We start from the raw sequence: 23,056 nt of genomic DNA, 5'->3' as shown, positions 1-23,056 counted from the left end.
CAATAATAGATATTTCTAACTTAACATCTCCAAAACTGGGCCTCCTAATCATTCTTCCCAAGCCTGTTTCTCCTATCTTAGTGAATGATTTCCTGTCCATATTAATCAATGACAGTTTCAAGCCTTTGAATTGCCCAGGCCAAAAGTCTTGGAGTCAGTCTTGACTCCTCTCTTTCTCTAATAGTAATTTCTGTTTTTTTTCATAGCTGCACTCCTAGCTCCAAGAAGTGCTTGGAAGACACCATTAAACAGGCTTTGAAGTAATGAAATGCACTAGCAGGAAAACAGGGTGAACTGTAGTCTGATGCCCAAAGATAGAACTTTTAGTTAACTTAGGGTGCTCCTTGTTTTCTTACCCTCATCAGTCCCAGAGGGAGGTAGCTTTTGTCATACTGTTGAAACAGGATGGTGTAATTAATGCAAATTAGTGGAGATTATATATGTTGCATTTTTGGAACATCAAGCAGAACATGTGATCAATTCTTTATAATGAATATCACCGTCTCATTGTTTCCTTGGGTTTCTGTTAATATCCCAGCATTTAATAACTAATTTTTAATGAATGAATGATTCCCAATGTACATGTCAACCTAGAGCTTTAAAAAGCAGGATTTATCCTGTTCTCCTCTAAAACTTGTTTCTCTCCTTGTATGTTAAGTCTCTGTTAATGGTCCTACCTCCTCTTTAGTTGAACAATGAGGTTGTGAGGACTTGTAAATTCTTTTCTTTTGCTTCAGCCGCATGCTCACCCAACCATCAAATGCTACCAATTTTTCCAGTGTTATTCGGGACTCCCTCATTGCTCAGCAAAACTACTTCTCCAATAGCTTCTTAACTTGAATCTGTTACGTCTGTCGACTGAAATAAATGCACAGCCTAAAAGGTGAGAGTTACGTTTTATTTGGCGGGAGGACTCAAGTGGAGATGACAGCCTCTCAGATCACTCTGAGGGATTACTCCAAAGTGGCAGGGGAGGAGCTAGGATATATAGGAGCTTTACAACAAAGACCAGGTGGTTGGAACAATAAAAGATTACTTGTTATCTAAAGAAAACCAGGCACCTCAAGTTAAAGAATTTAGTGCTTTTCTAAGTATGGGAGGAAGCAAAAATTTGGGCTCATTGAATTCATTTTTTGACAAACACCTAGCTATCTAGGGCCAGTATCCTGTCCTTTCTTATTCTGAGTCCGCCCAGAGTGCACCATTGTGAGTGGCTGCAGAGGCTGGGCTGCAGGCCTGTCCTCACTGGGGGTTGGCGGAAGCTGTTGATGACTTGGTTTCAGCATTCTTTGTTTACTGATATGGTAGCAGTATTTTCGTTCACACGTCTGTTATTGTCTCTCCTCTGCATAAAATCCTTTATGATTTCCCCTATTTCCAGCTGAATCAGAACTTTCCAACTTGGCGCATGAGGCTGTGCCTCCCCTGGCCCGTCTCCTTGTCTGGCCCCGTCTTTAGTGAGTCCTTCCCCTGCTTGCCCACTTCCCACTTTCACAAGCTGCTCAGGAAGTCTGAATTCCTTGTAACTCAACAAAAGGGCCTCTGTCTTTGAATGTGTTAATTCCTCTGCTTAGAACATCTGGAGCCTATTGGTCCTGGCTGCCTGTATTAATCCTTAGGAGTCAGTGTTGTTTCTCTGGGTCCTTTTTTGTTTTTTTTTCCTTCCCAACTTTTTTTGGTCACTCCCCACCCCCACCCCCCCGGCCTTGGGTGGGGAGGTAATTAGGTTTATTTACTTATCTTAATGGAGGTACTGGGTTTGAACCCAGGACCTCATGCATGCTAGGCATACACTCCACCACTGAACTGTACCCTCCTTTATTTAACGTCCCCATATTCCTGTTATATACCAAACAGATCTCTTCTAGTGCATAGTGTGTTTTTATTATTATACCTACTCTTCACTAGGATAGGCAACGTGTCCTGTTTACCTTTTTAGTTACTGAGCCTTCTTCCCTGTCCCGAGGAATTGATTTCTATGCTGTAGATGCCAGATTGGCATCCACTTATACTGGTATGCTCTCTCAGTTTGAAATCATGTCTAAACATCTCAACATGTAGGTTAAAAACCTAGAAAGAACTCATTGGTCTTTACCTTGATTATAGAATTTTTTTAATCTGTAAGGAAACAATACATTTTGCTATATCTAGACATATTCACATGATGAGTTAATCAGAGTGGGTATAGGTCATTATCATGGCAAATTACTGTTAGAATTCAGAAGGGATTTTAAAGAATTAAATTTATTATTTCAGCTTAAGTCAATTTCCTCTTTTTCCTTTTATGAAGAATTGCCTTATAAATGTTTCCTGAATATAATTTGCATTATCCTTTTCCCTTCTTCCTCCTCAATTTCATGCTGCTATTATTCTGCACATACCTGCTTTCCATTTAGGAGATATTTGCTGCTAATTTTTATGTTGCTTATTTTTGCTGCTTTCTTTCAGTTGTCTATAATTTGCATCTTTTCCAGAACCCTGGCGACTAATACTAATGTAATTTCTCTGAATGTAGAGAAACATTATTTGTATGCTGTTTGAGATCTTTTAAAATGCTGAAAAAAACACATTTGTGGGTACTGGGTAATGATGGGCAAGGAAGTGGAAAGCATTTTAAACTTGACTTTTTGACACGAACTGGTCACAGCTGAGTGAACGTGTACTGGAAAGGTAGACTCTGTTTTAAGTTCTTTCTTTCAAGTATGTTTTCCCTTTACCTCTCTCTCAAGTTTTGACAGCAGAGGCGTGCTGGCCAGATTTTAGTGTTTAGATATCAAATAGAACAATTACGATATATTTCAGCCAGCAGGAACGGAGACCCCGTTGGTGTCTTAACCCAAAATGTCTTTCTAAGTTCATATAAACCTCGCCCTAAGGGATGGAGAAAGGACAATTTAGGGAACAGCATGAGGTTAAACATATTGATCAGTAGGCTGGTCGTTCTTGTTAGATTTTGCTGGAACGTGGACTTAGAAAACGAACACCATCAACAACCACAAAGAATCCTGTGCTTCTCTAGAGACAACCTCTTTTGCTTCCATTACATGGATTTTTATATAATGAAAGAGATAATTCAGCCAGGGATTTTAAAGAAAGGCGATCCAGGGTGAAAGTTTAAGTGTTAAACGTGAACTGGAAAATACAGCAATTTTAAAATTTTCATCATTTAAGGTATAAAAGGATTTAGTTAGCTATGTTATTTCTTTATGTCTTCTTAATAAGCATAACACACAAGAGGTCTGAATTTTTGTCAAAGTGTAGGAGCCGTTATCTGGTAAGTTAACGTCTAGTAATTAACTGTACAGGGTTCACAAGATAGATTTTGGTTATAACAACCCCATTAACTTGATTCAGGTGTTTGTTAACTCTTGTTGACTTGAATTCTTTGAGTTTCTCTTGACGAATGGAAAGTTATTTTATTATCCTATTGTGGGTAAGTGTTATCTATCCAAAGGATATTCATTGTTTTTCAACTAGTGTTTGTTCAACTAGTGTGTGTTCAGTATGTCATATGCGTATGGGATGGTATTTTTGGACAAGAACCTATGTTTCGGTTGAAGCATATAAAAAACTCCACTGAAACTATATTTCTTGTATAATTTATAATTGACTGAAATGCTTAACATACAAATTGTCATTTTAATAGACTCCCCTGTGAAGGAAGATATTTGATAGTACTTGGAACAAAACCTTGATGTTTCAGTTCTGTTACTCCTTTTTTAATGTCGGAATCCGAGCCTAAGTCTCACTGTGTAATTTATTGTAGGTGGCGTGTATGCAGCTCATCAATGCCCTTGTTACATCTCCTGATGATTTGGACTTCAGGCTTCACATCAGAAATGAATTTCTGCGTTGTGGATTGAAAGAGATATTGCCAGTAAGTGCCCTGCAGTCTCCTTATTAATATTTAAATTAGAGAAGTACTTGAATAGGGGGAAATTTAGATAAATTACCTTCAAGAATAATTTATCTGTGGGAAAAAAGGCTTGAGTATGAAAATCTATTTTTGAAATATAGATGATAAGATTTGAGTATTATTTAACACTTTAAATGTTTGAATGCTATAAATCAAGTTGAATGGCTGGTTTATTGTTTATGTTTCTCATTAATTTTTTGCATTGTGAAAAACAAAACCGTTCATCATAATTTCTATTTAATATCTCCAGAATTTAAAATGTATTAGGAATGATGGCCTGGATATCCAACTTAAAGTCTTTGATGAGCATAAGGAAGAAGACTTGATTGAGTTCTCCCATCGCCTTGAAGATATTAGAACTGAACTTGAATATCCTTTTGTTCTGAAGTCAATCAAATATGTAAAATTATTGCTAAATATTAAACACCCAATCCCCACCCCCTAAAATATTAAGCTTCTGAAGCCATTTCTAAACAATATAAAATCAAACCTTTTTGATTTATAAGCCAGAAGGTTATTATAAACCTTTTTTATTTTATTAGTTTAATGTGTGTTTTTATGAATACAAGCATACATAAGGCTGTTACAACCTACAGACGGATGCTGTTTGGTCTCTTATGTGTATGTGTACAATCTGTTTTTTTTTTTTTTTTTGTCATCTCCCCTCCCCCCAGTGCTTTTCAGCATTAGGAACAGGTACCCTTAGCCTGCTGGTTAGTTTCTGCCTTATACCTCAGTGTATCCTGATAGAAGCCTGTGCTAACATGTGGGTCTGCAGATGTCTGTGCCTGTCCAGAGATCTGCCAGGCTTCTGTCTTCCACTGGGGCTGCTCCGTGGTAGGTAATGCCTGGCACCGGCTCTGTTGGTCAGGGTCCCTCAGCCCAATGCAGAATTTACAACCAGCTTTTCACTACCGTTCTGCCAGCAACATGTTGGCTCAAGAGAGGAAGACTGGTTGGAGTTCATTGTAGAGGAGAAGCCAGGAAGTGTCAGGTCAAGTTGCCATGCACACAGTTTTCCCTCTATTCTCCGTCCTAACTATGTGTGTTTTGTTAAGTGTTGAGTACATATGATGCCTGTTTTACATTAAGACACACAATAATCTTTCGAAGCCTTGCAGAGCTTCTTCCGTGTCACGTTATTGTAGTTGTTCGGTGTAGAGGACAAATAAATCCACATATTCCTTAATCAGTTTACTGAACCATGTGATCTTTACAATGTGGTGTGGAACACAGTTAAGGAAACCAGAGCAGAGGGACATTTCATTTCAATTCTGCAGCATCTTTTGCTGATTCGAAATGATTATTTTATAAGGTAAGAGAAAGCTATGTTCTAATGTTTTCTTTCACTAATAAAATTCTGTTAATTGTGAAATTCATCTGATGTTTGATTTGGGCAAGCAAATGATTTTAAGACCTTTGTTTCTTTCATAATATTGATTCATAGAATGTAGTATTTCCTCTGGACGTATATTTAGATCAAAGGTGGTATAAAGTGATACTCCTATTACTTTTTTAAGCTCCAGCAGATTCTTGGTTACAACTTTTCATCTGAATAAAATGTGAACTAGTGACCAATTACTAGGTTGTTGTATGATGGATAATATTTTCTGATTAGTCCTTAGGCAGTAGGAATGGTATACATTAGTTTCTTTTTATAAGTTACATGGACAGTACTAAACATCACTCTTATTAGTGTTTTAGTAACTAGGAAGTACCTTAATAATGCAGTTGTGTTCAGTGTTGCTAATGTATCAGAAGGCTAGATGAATGACTTTGAAAAGTTTGATTATGTCCTAGCCATCTTGGGCTCAACAAATTGTTTAAAAGTAATTGTTTATCCTTGTCTATCTGCAGTTATAAATGGATAGTAGCACTTAAGCAGCTGGATTGTTATAAAAATTGAAATGGTAACATGGGTCAAACTCCTAGCCAGACACCTGGCACATGGCGTGTGCTCTCAATACGTGTTCTCTATACCCTTTGTCTTCTTTTATTACTATTTAATGAAGGAAGCTGAAATCTTCGAATATAAACCATTTTTGTCACCTTTAATTTAGCTTTGCTGAAGCTTCATTCTTAGATACTGTGGATAGTATGTCTTTTCTTACTCTAATTTCAAGTAGAAGGATTTGCAAGACAGTCTCATTCGGGCCGTGCCTCTGGGTGATGTCAGAGGGTGTAATTTAGGCTTTTAATGTACCTAACAAGTGAACAGCATTGAAGTCAAAACATGTTAAAACTTGAAGTTCTCTGAGATGAGTACAGGATCATGCATCTTATCTTCTCTCTTTGTAGAATTAGAGAATTCCAGTGGTATTCTGGAATATGAGTATAGTAACCTATATTGCAGCTTAATTTGCTTCTTTTTCATATTTTCTTAAAATAGGATAGTTTAATATTTGACCACTTTATAAATGCTAGATAAAAAATACTAGTACATTGATTAAATAACATTTTTAATTATCATAGGTACCTTACTGATTGTAATACTGTACTGCCTGCCAGATTTACTTAAAAATAAACTTGAAACATCCATTTACTCTGGAGTAGCCTCATCTTTTTCTTGATCCCTGTGTGGTTGGTCCTGACAGCCTCTGATTGTTTACTGCTTGAAGTTCCAAGAATTCAAGACTGTTGTTTGCTTTCGAAGATTTGAATGTGTCTCTATTGCTGCAGAGCCAGTTATAGCTCACTCAGGACCCTAACCTTTCATTGGTGCTCTCTAGGGTGGGACGTGCTTGTGTCAAAACAGATTAAAAAAGACAAGTCTCCAGGGACACGCCCAGGCGAGCCGACCACTTTGGTCGAATCAAGAGTCTCGGAGAAATGTTAAATTGTAGCACTACCAAAGTGACATTCGTGAGACGAAGCTCATCCGCTTTGGTCATTTTTTGAATATCACCTTTTAAATTTGATAGTCACATGTGTTGCATTCTCTCTTGGCTCTTTAAACCCTTGGTCTTGGTTCCAAATGTGGTCACTCTGAAGGCAGAATTCCTCCCATGACTACAGTAGTCAAGATGATCCCATCTGTTCTTTCTTCATGTTCCAAAATTCTCAGTTATTTATTATTATTGTTATTGTTTATTCTTACAGCGGGAATACTTTTATTACAAGATTGGGTCAAAATTATAGTTATTTACATAATGTTTTTGTCATCCATTCATTAAGATTTTTTTCTCTTTACTTTTTTATTTGCATACAGTAAGATTTACCCTTTTTGGTTTCTAGTCTTGTGAATCTTGTTCTTTTGGCTTTACCTTCATTTTTTGATTTACTGTCTCATATGGACCCAGATTTTACCTGTTAGAAATTTTCGATTATCTGAACATTATTGTTTGATAACCATTTTTAATTAATATTGATATTAACAAACATAATTTTAAAAGTTTTTTGTAAGTTAGGTTTTATGGTAGGATGCTAAATTTTTTCATTTCAAAGAATTAGTGGGTAGGAAAATTAAAATGTTTGCTCACTTTCACATTTGGAACCAAAGGAAATTTTACTGAAAGTGAACTCAATTGGAGAATGTATATTGAAGACCCCTGAGAAAAGCAAATGCAGCAGGATAATTGGAAGGTGGGGTAGATCAAAGTTGATTCTCTAACAAATGATTAATGATTTATTATGTACAAAATATCATGCTAGTTCACTATGCATGGGAGATAATTTCTGATATTTGGTAAAAATGCTGCAGAGAAAGTGAAGATGATTTCAAAACATCCTCCAATAAAAATTACCTTTTATCAGTGAAGTAATGACAATTTATGTTCATCCCTTAAGTATTCCTCTAACATTTTCATCAACTTTTGAATATTGCTCAAGAGAGATTATTTTCTAGTTTTACATTTCTGGAATCCAGAAGTGCATTATTCTTTACTAGTATTGCCTTGCTGAAAGTTTTTGCATGAAATTTCAGCTACATTGCTCATAATTTGGGATAGTGGAGGTGAGAAAACATTTATTGAAATTATGATTTTTTAAAAATGACACAAAGTAGCTTGCATTAACTTAAAACATTTTTTATTAAAACATTAGGATAACATTGAATAAGAGTAGAAAAAGAATGGAGTGAGTGCATCATCTCAATTTTTATTTTTAATGAAAGTACTGAGGATTGAATCCAGGACCTTGTACTTGTTAAGCATGTGCTCTAACACTGAGCTATACCCTCCCCTTCAATTTTTAAATGTGATAGAAATGTGTGTGTAACTTATGTACCTCAAGTGTAAATATAGTTATTATACTAGAATATTAGGGAAGAAGTTGAGAACATTGAGGAAAACATTACTAATACCTTCTTGTTCTGATTTGGACCCAAAACAGTGTGTCTTGAACATTTTCACTCTATGACAATTAATGAGCATTAATCTTCTTTGGTGATGTTAAGCTGTAGTGAATTTTACTCCACATAATGGATGGTTTACTAGGTGTAAAGTAAGTAGGTCCAGGGCAGTCAGTCATAGTTTATAGCGAAGGAAAGCCCAAGTAGCTGGAGGCATCATGACGTACATGGTGAGGAGGGTTTGAGAGGAAAGTGAGTAAGAAGTCACTTAGGGCAGAAATAAGTCCTAAGGGGTGGTTGGGATGGAAGACTGCCTCATTAGAACAGTACCTACCCTCTCTATTACTTTAGTGTGGTTTTGTTAATAAAATGTTCTGAATATTTCTTTCACGTTTGTTAGCATGAGTTTTATGGGATGTTCTTTAGCTTGTTACTAACATAGGTTGACTGGACCTAACTGTAGTAACAACATGAAGCTTATTTGGGGATTTTAATTAAACTTTAATTTTTGGACAAATATTGTTATACTAAATTTTTCTAGCTTGCTTTTGAGTAAAAAATATTCATTTGATATTGTATATGTTTTACCATATCAGTTTTTGATGTGATTCCATGAACATTCTAAAAACAGTATACTGTATGGTCTAACGAACCTTCCAGGTAATTTTTTAGAAAATATTTCTTTTGGTTTGTATTAATAAAGTGAATTAATTGTAGCTATTTATGTATGGTACAGCAATAGGTTGAGGCTCTTTACTGAGGACTGCTTTTAAGCACATATTACTTCATTTTAATATTTTGTTTCTTACTGTCTACTAATTAAGTCAAGGTTCTGACTTTTGTAAGAAAATGATCTTTAAAGCATACTGTATTTATAGCTAAAAGATTATTAAAAACATAGTGTCTTAAAATCATTAGAAATAGAATAACAATTGTGTTTACTTTCACTCCCATGTTAAATGTCAACTGTTGAAACTATACGGTAGTAAATTATTGAACTTGAAATCAATCTAATACCTTCTATTACTAAATGTTCTATTTTGATAAAAAGTTAATGCTAATAAATTGAGTGTACGTTTATTCTTTCCTTGGTTTTAGGCAACAGTACTTCAAATTAATTGATGAGTGTGTGTCTCAGATTGTACTGCATAGAGATGGGATGGATCCCGACTTTTCGTATCGGAAAAGACTAGATTTAGATTTAAGTCAGTTTGTTGGTGAGTGTTCCTCTATTTTTTAAGTGGGACATATCTTACAGTCCTTACCCATAGGTAAGCTCCAGAGTATTGTTTCTCATTGTGTGGCCCGTAGACGTCTAAGGGTCTTTGACACCCTTCCCAAAGGTCCCAATAAACAAAACTCTTTTCATGATAATACTGAGACACTATTTGCATTTTTGATTGTGTTGATATCTGCACTGGTGATGCAGAACAGTTTTGAGAAAGCTGCTGGTACTTTGTTAATGAATCAAGGCAGTGTCACCAAACTATACTCATAGCCAGGGTATTCTTCACTTAGTAAAACAAGACAAAACAATAAAAACTGCCTTTTTTTTTTTTAACTTAAGGATGTCTTTGAAAAGAACTAAAAAATATTAATTTTATTACATATTTACGTTTGCATACACATCATTTCACTATTCTGTGGGACAGAACAAGTCATATCATGAAGCATTTGTGCTGCAAACCAAAGTCCAATGAGGAAATATTTGTGTAGTTTGTCTGAGTTACCATCTGAACTGCTTTTTCACTTCAAAAAAATGATTGTCACACAAACTGGCTATTCATATGTGAGTGTTTGGCACATACTTTCTTAAAAATGAAATGAAGTCTGTCTGTAACTTCAAGGAAAATGATGATAGAATATGTTACCTACGATAAAATTCAGGCTTTCAAGTAAAAAATCTTTTTGGAAAACTTGTATTTGCTACAGTCAGCTTGGTAGCTTTGCAGTGTTAATTTTTTTTTGTGATCAGATCAGTGGTGATATTAGCCTGTGTGATTACTTTGACATTGTATGATGAAATGTGTCACCATTGCATGACTCTGTAAACCACTCTTTTCCAAATGACCAGTACTTGAAAGATTCTGCACAGGTAAACAATCTATAGATTTTAAAGTAACAGAGTACAAAGTAGTCGTAGACATGATACATGATTCCACATTGTAACCAATGTTTAAGAAGTTACCATATGTCAAATCTTGGTGTAACATCAAAAAAGAATGTCTTTTATTTGTGTGCAGTTGCTTCTTCTTCCTATAATATCTGAGGCCAGGAAGAAATATGGAATGTATAGAATGGGAATGGAGTAGATAATATTAGTGACACTAGTAAGGAGAATGTTTGTTTCTCTCCACAGGAGAGAGGAAATTAGAAGTTCCTAGGGGTGGTACGGACATAGAAATGAAGAAAAAAAATGCTCTAAATATGTAGCAAACCAAAATGTGGAATGATGTTGAATAGTGTCTAAAAAAGAAAATTTATTCTACTTGGACATTAGGAATATTTTTTTCTTGAGTAGGTAAAGCTTTTGACATTGAGTTCTTGAGAAGGCAGTAAAATCTTTGAACAGTGCTTGGCTATACAAGTGAAACTTTTACATAGTTATAATAAATGTATTGTGTTTATTGATTATAAATGTTTAGAATAAACTTATAGACAATACAGAAGACTTAAATACAGAAGAGAGTATCGCTGTACTTACACGAGTAGGTGAGAGAAGACAGGAGGAAAGACAGATGTTGGAAAGTACAGGGCACAGATAATTTCATACATTAAAGTGGGAGTCAAGACATGCTGTCTGTGCAACAGGGATCAGAGGTTTAAGTATTACTTTAGTGCTTCAGAGCCAGCCAGTTCCAGAAAGTCAAATTATCAAAAATTGGGATTAGACAGGGAACAGTGTTTCTGTATTTCACAGTAGGAAGTTACCTATGCTGGCCTAAATAGTTAAGTCAATAAATAATGATATACACAGTTTATGAAAACAAATATATGTGTGTGTGTGTGTGTGTGTGTGTATGCATGACTGGTATATTATGCTGTACACCAGAAATTGACATGTAGTAACTGACTATAGTTCAATTAAAAAAAAAAAAAGAAAGAAATGGTATACACACTTTAGAGTTAAGCTAACCACCAGAATAATCTAATACAGAAAGAGCTATATTAATTTGTAAAAGCTCACATTTAAGAAGTCGGACTGTTTTCGATGCAGTGATTTTGTTGACTGTTACTTCTCATTATAAACCCTTCTGTAGTATGGTTTTTTAAAACCATGTTCATTATTGCTTTCATTAAAAAGAGAAAGAAGGGATATAGCACATCATGGGAAATCTGTATAAATCACTTCTGCATAGTATCCCATCATGCAGATGCATATCAGAGCGTATTAATTAATCCATTATTGTGTGGACATTAACATTTCCAGGTTTTTGCTGACATTTTAATGAATATCCTTGTTTAGAGACAGAGTCCTCAAAATAGAATTGCTGGGTAAAAGAAAAATGCACATTTTAAGTTTTAGTACATATTGCCTAGTTTCTTATCAGCATAGTTCCTTAATTAAACTTCCACTATTTTGCAAGAGATTTGGTTTCCCTGTGCTGTCTCCAACACTTGGCATTACAGATCATTTAATCTTTCCTTATTTTTCATTAAAAATTTTATATTTCTCTTTATTACTAGGGAAAATCAAATCTCTGTTCTTAGGATTTTGCAATTTTTAGGCTTTTTTAAATTCCTAATTTTCTGCTTATTACTCCTGCCCATTTTCCTTGGTTGTGTTAGGTATCATCTTCTCTTCTTCCTTCAGAATATTTATGGATTGATGATAGAAACCTTTGAAGAGTATATGTTACATTTGTACTCCCTCTTCCTTTTGCCTAATACAAGTTTAAAATTGTTATTGGGTTTATCTTTCTCTTCGTGTTTTATGGCCTTGGTGTCATGCTTAGAAAATCCTTCTCCATTCCAGCATTACAATATTATGTTTTTTCTTTTTATTTATTTTATTACTGACACTGTTCTTAGTTCTTTTCTATGGATTTTTTTCCTAAATGTTTAAAGCAATAATAAATTTACGAAAAATTTCATCATTGCAATTTTAGATATTTGCATAGATCAAGCAAAACTAGAAGAGTATGAAGAGAAAGCCTCAGAACTTCACAAGAAAGTAAGTAACTTTGACTAACTTTGCAAGACTCCTTGGGGGTCCCTGCAGCTGTGTTTCCGCCTCAGGGATGCTGCATGTTCTTCCCACTTCCTTCCTTACCTCCTTCAGGTCTTTGCACAGATACTGTCCTCTGAGGAGGACTTCCTGGACCATTACATTGAAATGCTTAAACTCCCCACTCCCAACTCTGACCCTCCCTGTGCTTCTTTTCTTGTTTTTCCACTGTTATATTTATCATCATCTGACATGCTACGTATCATTTACGTGTCTGTGTGTGTATATGTGCAAATGTGTTATCTGTTTCTCCCTCTAGAGAAATCGTTTGCTTTATTCACTGCCCCTTGTACCCAGAATAATTCCTCACCTGAGAATTAAAAAAAAATATTTTTTGAGTGAGTAAATGAATATGATTGACAATGTGTAGAGTCAGAATTTTAAGATCGGGTTATTTCTCAAGACATTGTATACTTTAGGCCCTTAAGATTGAAATGATATCTAAAAATTTTAGGAGAAAGGTCAACATGCTTTTTGTTTGATCAAAGTTGCTTCATTAGATCAAATGGAACCATACAAAATGGTCATTTTCATAGATCAGAAGTCTCAGGTGTTAGGAGTTTCATTGTTTCAGTCCAGTAGTGCTGCTGACCATCCAGCCATACCCCACTTTTGTTTAAGGTACTATTTTGTGCTTTTATCTCTGCTCAGTTATGTACCTATTAGACTTTTTCTCTGTTTTTTTAAATTTTATTTTTAAATTTTATTATTTCTTGTTGTTGTTGAATTCTTCATATTTTTAAGTAGTCACTCTGATTTGAATTCTTAGGGCTGGTTCCTCACATGGGAGGAATCATGATAATTTCTGCTACCACCACCCCGCTGAACATGAATATTTATTACGTTAGGTCCCACTGCCAGAGAGTCCACGTTTTTGATGTTTCAGGTCCTAAATGAATCTTGAGAGAATTGTACATTTTCATAGGCTTTTAATATAAAGCATAGCTTGCAAGTGGTAAACACTTCCATAAGTTATTAGTAACATGTGAAGAACTTTGTAAGTGTCCTGTCTAAGAAGTCCTAAGTTTCACCAAACACTTAGTGAGAGGTTATTATCTTCCAGGCCTTTGGCTGTAGGCTGGGATCACAGCTGTGAATATGATACCAGCATTGCCCTGAAATCTTAGTTTAGTGGAGGAACAAATTAATGGATCATTTATATGATGTTTCACAAGGATTCCAGTTAATAGATGTTTGTGTTGTAGGGTGACCTTTCACCCCACCGAATTTTGTATTCCAAGCTCAGTAAGTATTTCCATTTACCGAAGGAAAGTAGTAGCAAATTTTCAAGTATTTGATTTGAATACATCCTAGGTAGTATACATTTGCTTTTATAATCATTTTTTGGTATACAGTATTTGTGTATGAGTGGTGTTAAACCTGATGACTTTCTCAACACATTGTTTTAAAATTGTGAGCTTTAAATGTCAATAAAAGAAAGACCTTGTTCAAGGTTAGTTGTCTTCTTTTAGTCAGCAGTTACATGTCTTAGGTATATTCAGAAAATACTGTTTGCTCCATAAAAGATTTCTGTTGCCATACCATTTTGTATGTATCAGCAAGAATTTTTTCTGATAGCTTTATAAGGACACATGTAAATACTTTGCTTTAGGCAGGAAGCTATCATGGTTGCTAGACACATTCTTTATTTTGGTGCATAAATTTGAAAAATGAAGTCCAGAAATGTCAGAAAGTACATAGCGAATATTGAGTTATCAACCTTCTTGTATAGATGCACTAATGCATTTACCCTAGGGAATGAAATTAAGCAGAGCCTCAACCTTAACTATATTTCTTGACATTTTTGAGTGTAATTTTGTAAGCGTAATATTGCTCTACTTACTCCTTTTGGAAAAGAAGGCTATTACATCAGTTTTTATAAAGTATGTCTTTAATGGAGATTCATCTTATCCCCAAGGCTACTGTGATTTGACTACAGATATTATAAAAATACTAAAGCAAAGTTTATATTTCATTTAATGCCTTTATAGGGGGAGGATGTAGAAATCTGTCTTTTTGGTAAGTAATACAGATACTTTCAGTATGGTCAAGTTAATTTAATAAATTCCTTTAGAATGCATTAATTATGACTCTGGTTGTTTTGATAGTTTTATTTATATTCCTGTAAATAATTCTTTTTCCTTCTGAATCTTATTCTAAGACCTATAAGATAGAATAGTGTACATATTGATATTGTGAAAAAGATTCCTTCATTCATACTCTCTTAAGAATTTAGTATTTTATTTCCTGCTAAGCAGCTTTAAACATTGAGCAGTCGTAAAATGGAGAATAGAGAAAATGACCTCTCAAAGATTTTTGAGGCTAGGAGACGGGGGAACTTTAATACATGACATTGACATATTTATTCAACATGTAAAGGAAGATTTGATAGGAATTGTATCATCACTTCACTCAACAAATATTTATTGAATTTACTTATAAGCATAAAGCTTTGGAAAGGTGATAAATAAAATAGAAATGATTCTTAATACTAATGAGCTTCCAGGTTGGTGGGTGATACCACATTTTGATAGTTTTGTATAACACTGTGATAATTGCTCTGGTAGGAAAACCCTATGTGATTTGTGAGCATGTAGGAAGGATCTTGGGTAGCCAGGGAGGGCTTAACACAAGGAAGTAATAGGTAATATGAGCCCTGATAGGTCAGCATAAGGCAACAAGGTGAGAAATTCAGGGAGGAGGCATATGTACGTTTATTTTGAATTTTCTATAGGTATCTCAAGCTTCACATATTCAAAACCAAATTCATCACTGTTGTCCTTAAAAATGCCTTTTCCTCAAATTATTGTACTTTGTTGCCAGCTTCCAAAGTAACAGAACAACATAGTCATCTTAGGTATATTCCCCTCACTCATTTCCTTCATTCAGTTGGACACTAATTTTTTGGATACATATGTATGTACATATACAGAGTCCAAAAAATTTTTATGTGTGTGTGTGTATATATTTCTTTTTTTCTTTCTTTTACCCTATTTTCTATTTTTATCCAGTCAGGGCTTCAGTTCTTTCTTGGATAATTACAGTAGCTCTAAACTCATGTCTGTGCCTCAGGTGTTTCTCTTTAAGTCCATCTTCGACACTTGCTGGTTGGGTTTTCCAAAGTGCAAATTTGATCATGTTATTCTCTTGCTATAAATGGTCTAATAGCTCTCCATAGTTTTCAGGAAAAAGAAAAAGCTTTTGTCTTAATGCAAAACTCCTTTCAACAGTTTCATTCCTGTACGTATCGCTAGCTTCATCCTCTGCAGTTTGTTCTTGTACCTCCTCTTGTGCCCCTTACAAGGGATTGCTTGTCATTCACATACATGCTATGCTAGTCATGCTATTTGAAATGCGAGCTACACTTCTCAGCTAATGACTCAAGTTCTTCAAACCTGAGGTCAAGCATCATTCCTCCAGGAATGATTCACATGCCTCCAGTCCTTTCTCTATTGCATATAATTTTCATAGATTTTAGGTGGTTAGTTTGCTTTGACTTTGCAACCAGATATTGTGCTTACTACACACAGTGATCAAATTGTCTTAAACTCTGTATCCCTGGTCTCTGCCACTCTGAGAGAAAAGTAACAGGCATGCTATTAGATATATATTGAATAAAGTGAAAGAGGTGGTATGGGGCCAGATGTAAGGGGGTTCTTAATATTAGGTTACTGAGGGCAGTCTTTATAATCAAGCCACTAAAGGTTTAAGAGCAAAGGAGTCAGGTAACATGAGCTGTCTTTTCGAGGGAACAGTAGTAGTCAAAGAGCAAAGCAAAGATTGTAGAGGAAAAGATAATATTGGCTTTGAAAATACTGGGATGCTTTCTTAGTCTTGGAAAATCTTTTGTAAATTTGGAAATACATTTATAGACTAATGTACAGTCTGGAATTGACAAGTGAAGCTGAGCTGGTGATAGGAATTTGGAAGCTATCTGTGTATGGCTAAACCTAACCCTAACCCCTATTTGACTGTATTTTAGAGTCTCAAGGCTCTTATTTGTGAAGTACTTGCATTTCTTTAATGATTAATTTTTTTCCATTTTTAAAAAGGGAGTCAAATACTTGTTCTTGATTATGAGACTATACTCTGTTTAAATTCACCTCTGCTAGTAGAGACTTTCAGTCACGTTGATGACAAGGTGAAGCTATGTGAGTGCAAGGTGGTGACTTGTGATAAGTGGTTATATCAATTAGAAAACTCATTTGATTCACTCATTTGATTATTGTTTGCCATCCTCTCACAAGGTGTTGGACTAGGGACTTTGAAAGATAAATTTATTATTAATCTCCCAAAGATTAATAAAAAATAAGATGGGGCTTTGTCCTCTTGAACTGTTGTTAAAGGTTAGAGCCTACATCAGAATCCTTAAATCTTATGATGCTGTAAGAAAAAAAGTAATTGATACCTCTGTAAAGCAGAGTTATTTATCAATAAACAAAATATTAAAATAGAATGTTTTAAGTCATGTTGATAAACTTCAGACAAGTTTCAAGTATAAGTTTTTGCAAGTAGGGATCAGGGAATTCAGTACAATACTTTGCTATTATTTTACACAAAGTTGCAGTGATATTTAGGGAATTTTAAGAAAAATGCCAGGGTTCCAGGTAACTGTGGGCCAGTTTGTTCTGCTGAGAAGAGAAGGTTACAGACCCCATTTCTGGCTTTGTCTGCTCCCTTGCAAATGAGTAATTTTGGTGGGACCTGGAGGGACCTAGAGAAAAGCTGTGGGTGACTTAGCAAAAACCTACACTCCTTTTATAAATGTTTATATTCTAGTGACAGATCATTACAGTCGAATTGCTATATGAAGAATAGTGCCTTTTATTTCCGTCTTTCTCGCTGTGTGTCTTATTTTTTTTTTCTTTTCAGTTTGAAAAAGAGTTTACTGACCACCAAGAAACTCAGGCGCAATTGCAGAAAAAAGAGGCAGAGATTAACGAGCTTCAAGCAGAGTTACAAGCTTTTAAATCACAGGTGAAATACCATTTACCTGAAGTGAATTTGAGTATTGAAAGCTCACCAGGGGAACAAAGGTCATATCATATCTTCATAGCATCAGAATGTTGAAACTTTAATTTCCCTTGTGTGTTTTCATATTATTGTTATTTATATATATTTCTATTCCATGGTATTTATTTAAAAAATTATTTTGCCCCTTCTTTTCTATTTGCATTTTTCAGAATATCTAAGCTTTTACTTTTCTGCTTCCTTACTTTCATTTGGGTTTTGTTCCTGATATCCCATGTTTCCTAGGTAATTAAGCATAAAGAGCAAGAAAGTCTTTTATTCTTTGATTTGTCATTCATCACTGATCTTTATCCCACTACAGGAAATTATTGCTCAAGCTATTTATTTTTCAGAACCTTCGGCCTATGGGTACCTTGCAGTGAAAGATAACCTCTAGCTGAATGAGAATATTTTCTGATAATTTTTCAATTTCCAAAAGTAAACAGATTTAAAACATGACAAAAAAAAGAGAGCAAATCTGGATTATGAAGCAGATAGCTCACATAACACTCTACACATAAAACATTTAGTTAGCAAAAAATACATTGTCTGCATGTTTTCTTCCTCTTTAAAAAATTTCTTTTCTTCCTTTTTTGGGGGGGAGGTAATTAGGTTTATTTATTTATTTATTTTAATAGAGTACTGGGGATGGAACCCAGGACCTTGGCATGATAAGCTCACGCTCTACCACTGAGCTATACCCTCCCCCCTCATCTGCATGTTTTAAATGGATGAAGGTAAGGAAGTAGAATATTCAGAGCTCAATTTCTTCATGATTTACAGATAGGATGATGAGCAGTAAGTATAGTTTTGCTGTTTTCCTTTCATCCTAATTTATGGTTATGTTGAAATAGTCTTAGGTATACTGTTTCCTATATTATTGGCAATTTTGTTTTCTTTTAAATACTTTGAGTATAGTTCTGTTGCAGAGGCTGTCTGAAGACACCTTAAGAGAAAGCTATCTGTTAATGCTCAGTTTTAGGGAAAAAATTAGAATCAGTCTAGAAGACAATTCTCAATGATCATCTTTCTTTGGTGCTGCAAGAGAAAGTACCACAGTTTATTGAAGTTTTTCATCTTTCCTATGTGGCTCCTTGTCTCTCATATTAAAGAAACATTTGATTGTGTCTTTTGTATTTCAGATTGAGTTATAGACAATGGCTGAAATATTTATGACAAGTTTTTTCTGGTCTGGGCTGATATGAATATAGACTTTCTTTTCTTTCTAATTTCTCTCAATTCAAGGATTTCTTGTAAATCTACTCTAGAAATGTTCAGTTTGTAGAAAACATATCCACTATCTTTGGATATATTATTGCTTTGGATCTGTTTTGGATATGTTATTGCTGCTTTGGATATATTATTGATAAAATGGGAATAAATTTATATTTTGAAACATTTAAATCAGAGAATCTCCTTTGTTGTTTTAAATGGTGTACATTGTTGACTTTCATTTATGTCTATCAGAAGAAAGCCTGAAATCAGAGACTTAATACTGACCACCATATTCATTTTTGAAGAACAGTTGATGAATACTTTTAGATTAGTTTGTATTTCTCATAAAATTTATTCATTTGTCTTAAGAAACTTTTGTTTGATCAAAGCTATGTTAATTATAAAGGTTATGGATAAAATATGTTCTATTATCTGTGTTCTCATTCCTTTAGTCACTTAATAGCAAGCACTATTAGGTGCTGGGATATAATGGTGGGCAAGGTGGTCACTGTGTCTGGCCTCATCAGTGACCTAGTCAAGTCAATGACACTCCATCAAAATCTAGAGCAGAAGTTAAGCCATACCTTTGTTTGTTTGGTTTTTTTTTAATGTATTTTTATTGAAATATAGTCAGTTCCAATGTTGTGTCAGTTTCTGCAGTTTCTGGTTTACAACACAATGCCTCAGTCATATAGGAACATACAGATAGCCATTATATTCTCCTTCACCATAAGTTACTATAAGATATTGAATATAGTTCCCTGTGCTATACAGTATAAACTTGTTGTTTACTATATCTTGGTTTTAAGACATTTATTGTTAACCATAAGTATATCTTAAGTGTGAGTATAATAAACATACATCCTTAGCATTCAAAGGGGTTGCAGCAGCCTGGCATAACACTAAAGTGATTCTTCTTTATACTTAATGTTTTTGATAAGGCATGTTCTTTGATTGTGGTCTCAACTTCTCTTAAATACTTTGTGCTACTCTCAGATATTGATTTCAAGCCTTTATATGTGATCTATTTTCCATAATTGCACCATAAGCTTTTAAATGATTTATTTATATATATAAAAAGATATGGCTCAATATATTTATATGGGCATATATGTGTATATATATATATGGCTCAAAACTGAAGTTAATAATTTCAGGAGAATAATTATACATCACAAAAATTATTTATCAACCCAAATCGCCTTTATGATAATCAGGATGCATCTGTTTTTACTATGCCATGGATACATAGGACAGAAATGCCCTTGGGTCTTTTTATCTCCTGATTTTACCTTGCTTATCTGTGGTATTTGACTTTGTTGAACAATAATCTCTTTTTTCCCCCCTTTGGTCACTCTCTTCACTTTTGATTTGTGACCCTGTGCTTGCCTTTTTTCTCTTCTTGTTTGTAATTCCTTTCTCCTACACATATTTCTTCAAAGGCTGTCATTTGCCAATTACTACTTTAAATGCTAGGACACCAGTAGTGAGTTATTTGGACATAGTCATTTCCCTCATGGAGTTTATAATTCATCTCAGAGACAAATGCTAACAATTCTTTAAATAATTATTTAACCCTTGATAATAGCCATCAGAGAACAGGTGAAATGAGTGATCAGATAAGGTTTTGCTGTGGATGGGACCGATTATCTAAGATGGAAAGGACCAGAAGGAGATGTCCTGGTGAAGGGAGTAGGACCAGGGAAAGGCAGAAGGAACAGCATGCATAAAGAGCTGAGATCAGTGTGAGCTTGGCATAAACATAGTATTGTATATGAAAGTAGGTGGAGACCAGTTCACAGGGACCAGATCATGACATACTCTTGCATGTTCTACTAAGAATCTTGAATTTTTTTTCTCAAGGGCAAAGTCATGATGTGGCAATATTTTTAAAGTCTCTTTTTCTGGATTATTATTTTTGGCTTACCATTTAAATGCTTGTGTTCCCTAGAATTCTGTGTATAAACATTTCCTCATGCTACATACTCTGGGTGCACTTGTCTCTACCCATGTCTTCTTCATCTGTCCCTTAGAGACTGCTGACTTTCAGATCTTCTAGATCCATACCACCATTCCCTCCCAGACATCTTCACTTGGATGGCCATAACTACCTCAAAATGGGGAGTAATATTTTTGACAGTTACATTTTTATGAAAACAAAAGCTACAATAATATTCTTAAGTTGGGGAAGAAAATCTTTGGAATTTTGTTTTTAGGTTAAACCACGTGAATTTACTGAAATCAGTTGGTTTTGGTTTAAAAATAATACCTTATTTTTGAGAAAAGTGTACTTTAACATGTTTTATGGAGAGTTCTTAGTCATGTCCCTTATTTTTTTTTCCCTCTAGTTTGGTGCCTTGCCACCTGGGACAAACACCTCTTTGCCTCCTTCAAAAGAAGATGGAGCCGGACACCCAGCACTTCCTCCTCCGCCACCACTGCCCTCTTGTGGAGGCGGGCCACCTCCACCCCCCCCTCCACCCCCTCCTCCACTTCCAGGGATACCCTTGCCATTTGGTGGTGGTCCTGTGCCTCCACCACCTCCCCTGGGATTTCTCAGTGGACGGAACTCTCCTCCTCCACCAACCCTGCCTTTTGGGTTAAAACCAAAGAAGGAATTTAAACCAGAAACCAGCATGCGAAGATTCAATTGGTTAAAGGTAAAACAAATAGAGAAATAATACTGATACCTAGATTAAAACTCAAGTTTGTATTTACTGGTATGTAATTTCCAATGGGAACCCTATTCAGAATGACATTAAACAAACAGGCATTATTTTAAATAAAAGTATTACTATTGACTAAAGCTTTCTGGTTTATAAATTGGGTGGGAGTTGTTGATTGTTATAATGTGATTTGATTTATAGTTAAATTGGTAATTCAGCATTATTGTGATTAAAACTATATTTTGAAGTGTTTCTCAAAAGTACAAAATAGTATTTATTTTTAAGAACTTCTTTATGTTGGCAGCTATTGGGAGAAGTATTACTAGTTGTCAGAAGTTGATACTGAGTTTGGAGACAGGAACTCTGAATCATGTAGAAAGATGGTTTAATGGTCACATAAACTTGAGCATTGCTAAAGACTAGGAGAAGTATAATTGTGAAGAAGCATACTTCATTTCATTCAGCTTCAGATCCCCAACTACTTGGGAGTGGAACCTTTTTTTTTCCCTAGTAAAACCATAACGTCCTGCAGAACTTGTATGTTGTTGAACACACTTTGGGGAAAAATCTTACGGGTGTTACCTTGTAAACATCTGCTGGTAGTTGTGTGTGTGCGTGATGATTGGGCTGGGGACAAATGAAACAACCAGCTGTTGTTGTTTGTAAATCAGTCTTCTCTCTGACTGCAGATCAGACCTCATGAAATGACCGAAGACTGTTTCTGGGTGAAAGCAAGTGAAAATATGTATGAAAGTGTGGATTTGCTTTGTAAACTTGAGAATACATTTTGTTGCCAACCAAAAGGTAAGTTTAATATCTTGGTTATTTGTTACTTTTTGTATTTTCATATTGCCACTCTTTTATATGCTTACCTCTAGAAAGTATTATTTCACTGTCCTATATATGATATTTTTACTTTACTAATGGATAAATGAATCTAATGAAATATTTTAAAGGTTAATTTTGTTATATGGAGTATCAAATAAGCAATTTCTATAGTACAGTGATTAACACAAAACTTTAAAATTTTTCTATATGATACCTTCTTTGAAGATGTTAAATTACACTTTCATAAAAGAGGATATTTTCAGAGAAAAATTTGGCATGAGAATTCACCTTGGTCAATGAGAAATAGAAAAATAGAAACAAAATGTGAGCCTTCCTCTAGTTGGAATTTTACCACCCTTTAATGTTACAATGACTATCACATAATTAATCAGTATGAGTCACATGGAATAGAAATGTCAAATTTATAGAATATCTTGAAAGTTAGCTTGAAGTAGAAGTCTATGAGTAGATATATGATCTTTCCATTAAAGGCAATAAAATTCATTTTCCAAAGCTATCATAGATAGCTTTTACCTGTGCCATGTGACTTTTCTTTTTTTTAATAACTCTATTTAGGAATAACTCTTGTCTGAAATTTGAATTTGTCTCATCCAATGTCGTGGACCTACCACTTATGTTTCAGGTCTGATATCCACATATACTGTTCAATTTATTTTTAAGTAACACTTATATCTTAGGTATGTAGTACAAAGCCTTTAGATCAGTAATTACCTTTTAATTTTCAAAAAGAAACCTTTTTCACCTTAGACTTACATCACATATATCCCTGGGCTCATCAAACACTGAGATAGCTGATGGGGAGAGATGGTCCTGGCTGGAGATGGGAAGGCTTGGAATTGACTTCTTAAAGTGCCCGTTGTGTACGAGGCACCATGTTAGATGCT

At 34.8% G+C, this 23,056-nt stretch overlaps 1 protein-coding gene across 7 annotated transcripts in view; it reads left to right on the top strand.

Annotated features, from left to right (window-relative positions):
* Positions 1-23,056, top strand: part of DIAPH3 (diaphanous related formin 3) — a 473,996-nt gene that overhangs the window by 155,155 nt on the left and 295,785 nt on the right. For 6 of the 7 annotated variants that reach the window (XM_072976641.1, XM_072976638.1, XM_072976637.1 and 3 more), the window contains 8 exons: positions 3,767-3,877; positions 4,167-4,285; positions 5,115-5,231; positions 9,303-9,421; positions 12,314-12,378; positions 17,305-17,409; positions 21,006-21,317; positions 22,013-22,127. In XM_072976641.1, the coding sequence (XP_072832742.1) occupies positions 3,767-3,877; positions 4,167-4,285; positions 5,115-5,231; positions 9,303-9,421; positions 12,314-12,378; positions 17,305-17,409; positions 21,006-21,317; positions 22,013-22,127 (1,063 nt within the window). The remainder of the gene's footprint in view (positions 1-3,766; positions 3,878-4,166; positions 4,286-5,114; positions 5,232-9,302; positions 9,422-12,313; positions 12,379-17,304; positions 17,410-21,005; positions 21,318-22,012; positions 22,128-23,056) is intronic. The other variant, XM_072976639.1, reaches the window with a different exon arrangement.

This window comes from Vicugna pacos, chromosome 14, assembly GCF_048564905.1.
Source record: "Vicugna pacos chromosome 14, VicPac4, whole genome shotgun sequence".
Taxonomy (NCBI): domain Eukaryota; kingdom Metazoa; phylum Chordata; class Mammalia; order Artiodactyla; family Camelidae; genus Vicugna; species Vicugna pacos.
Note: the sequence above shows the minus strand (reverse complement) of the source record. Positions and strands in the feature narration are given on the sequence as shown.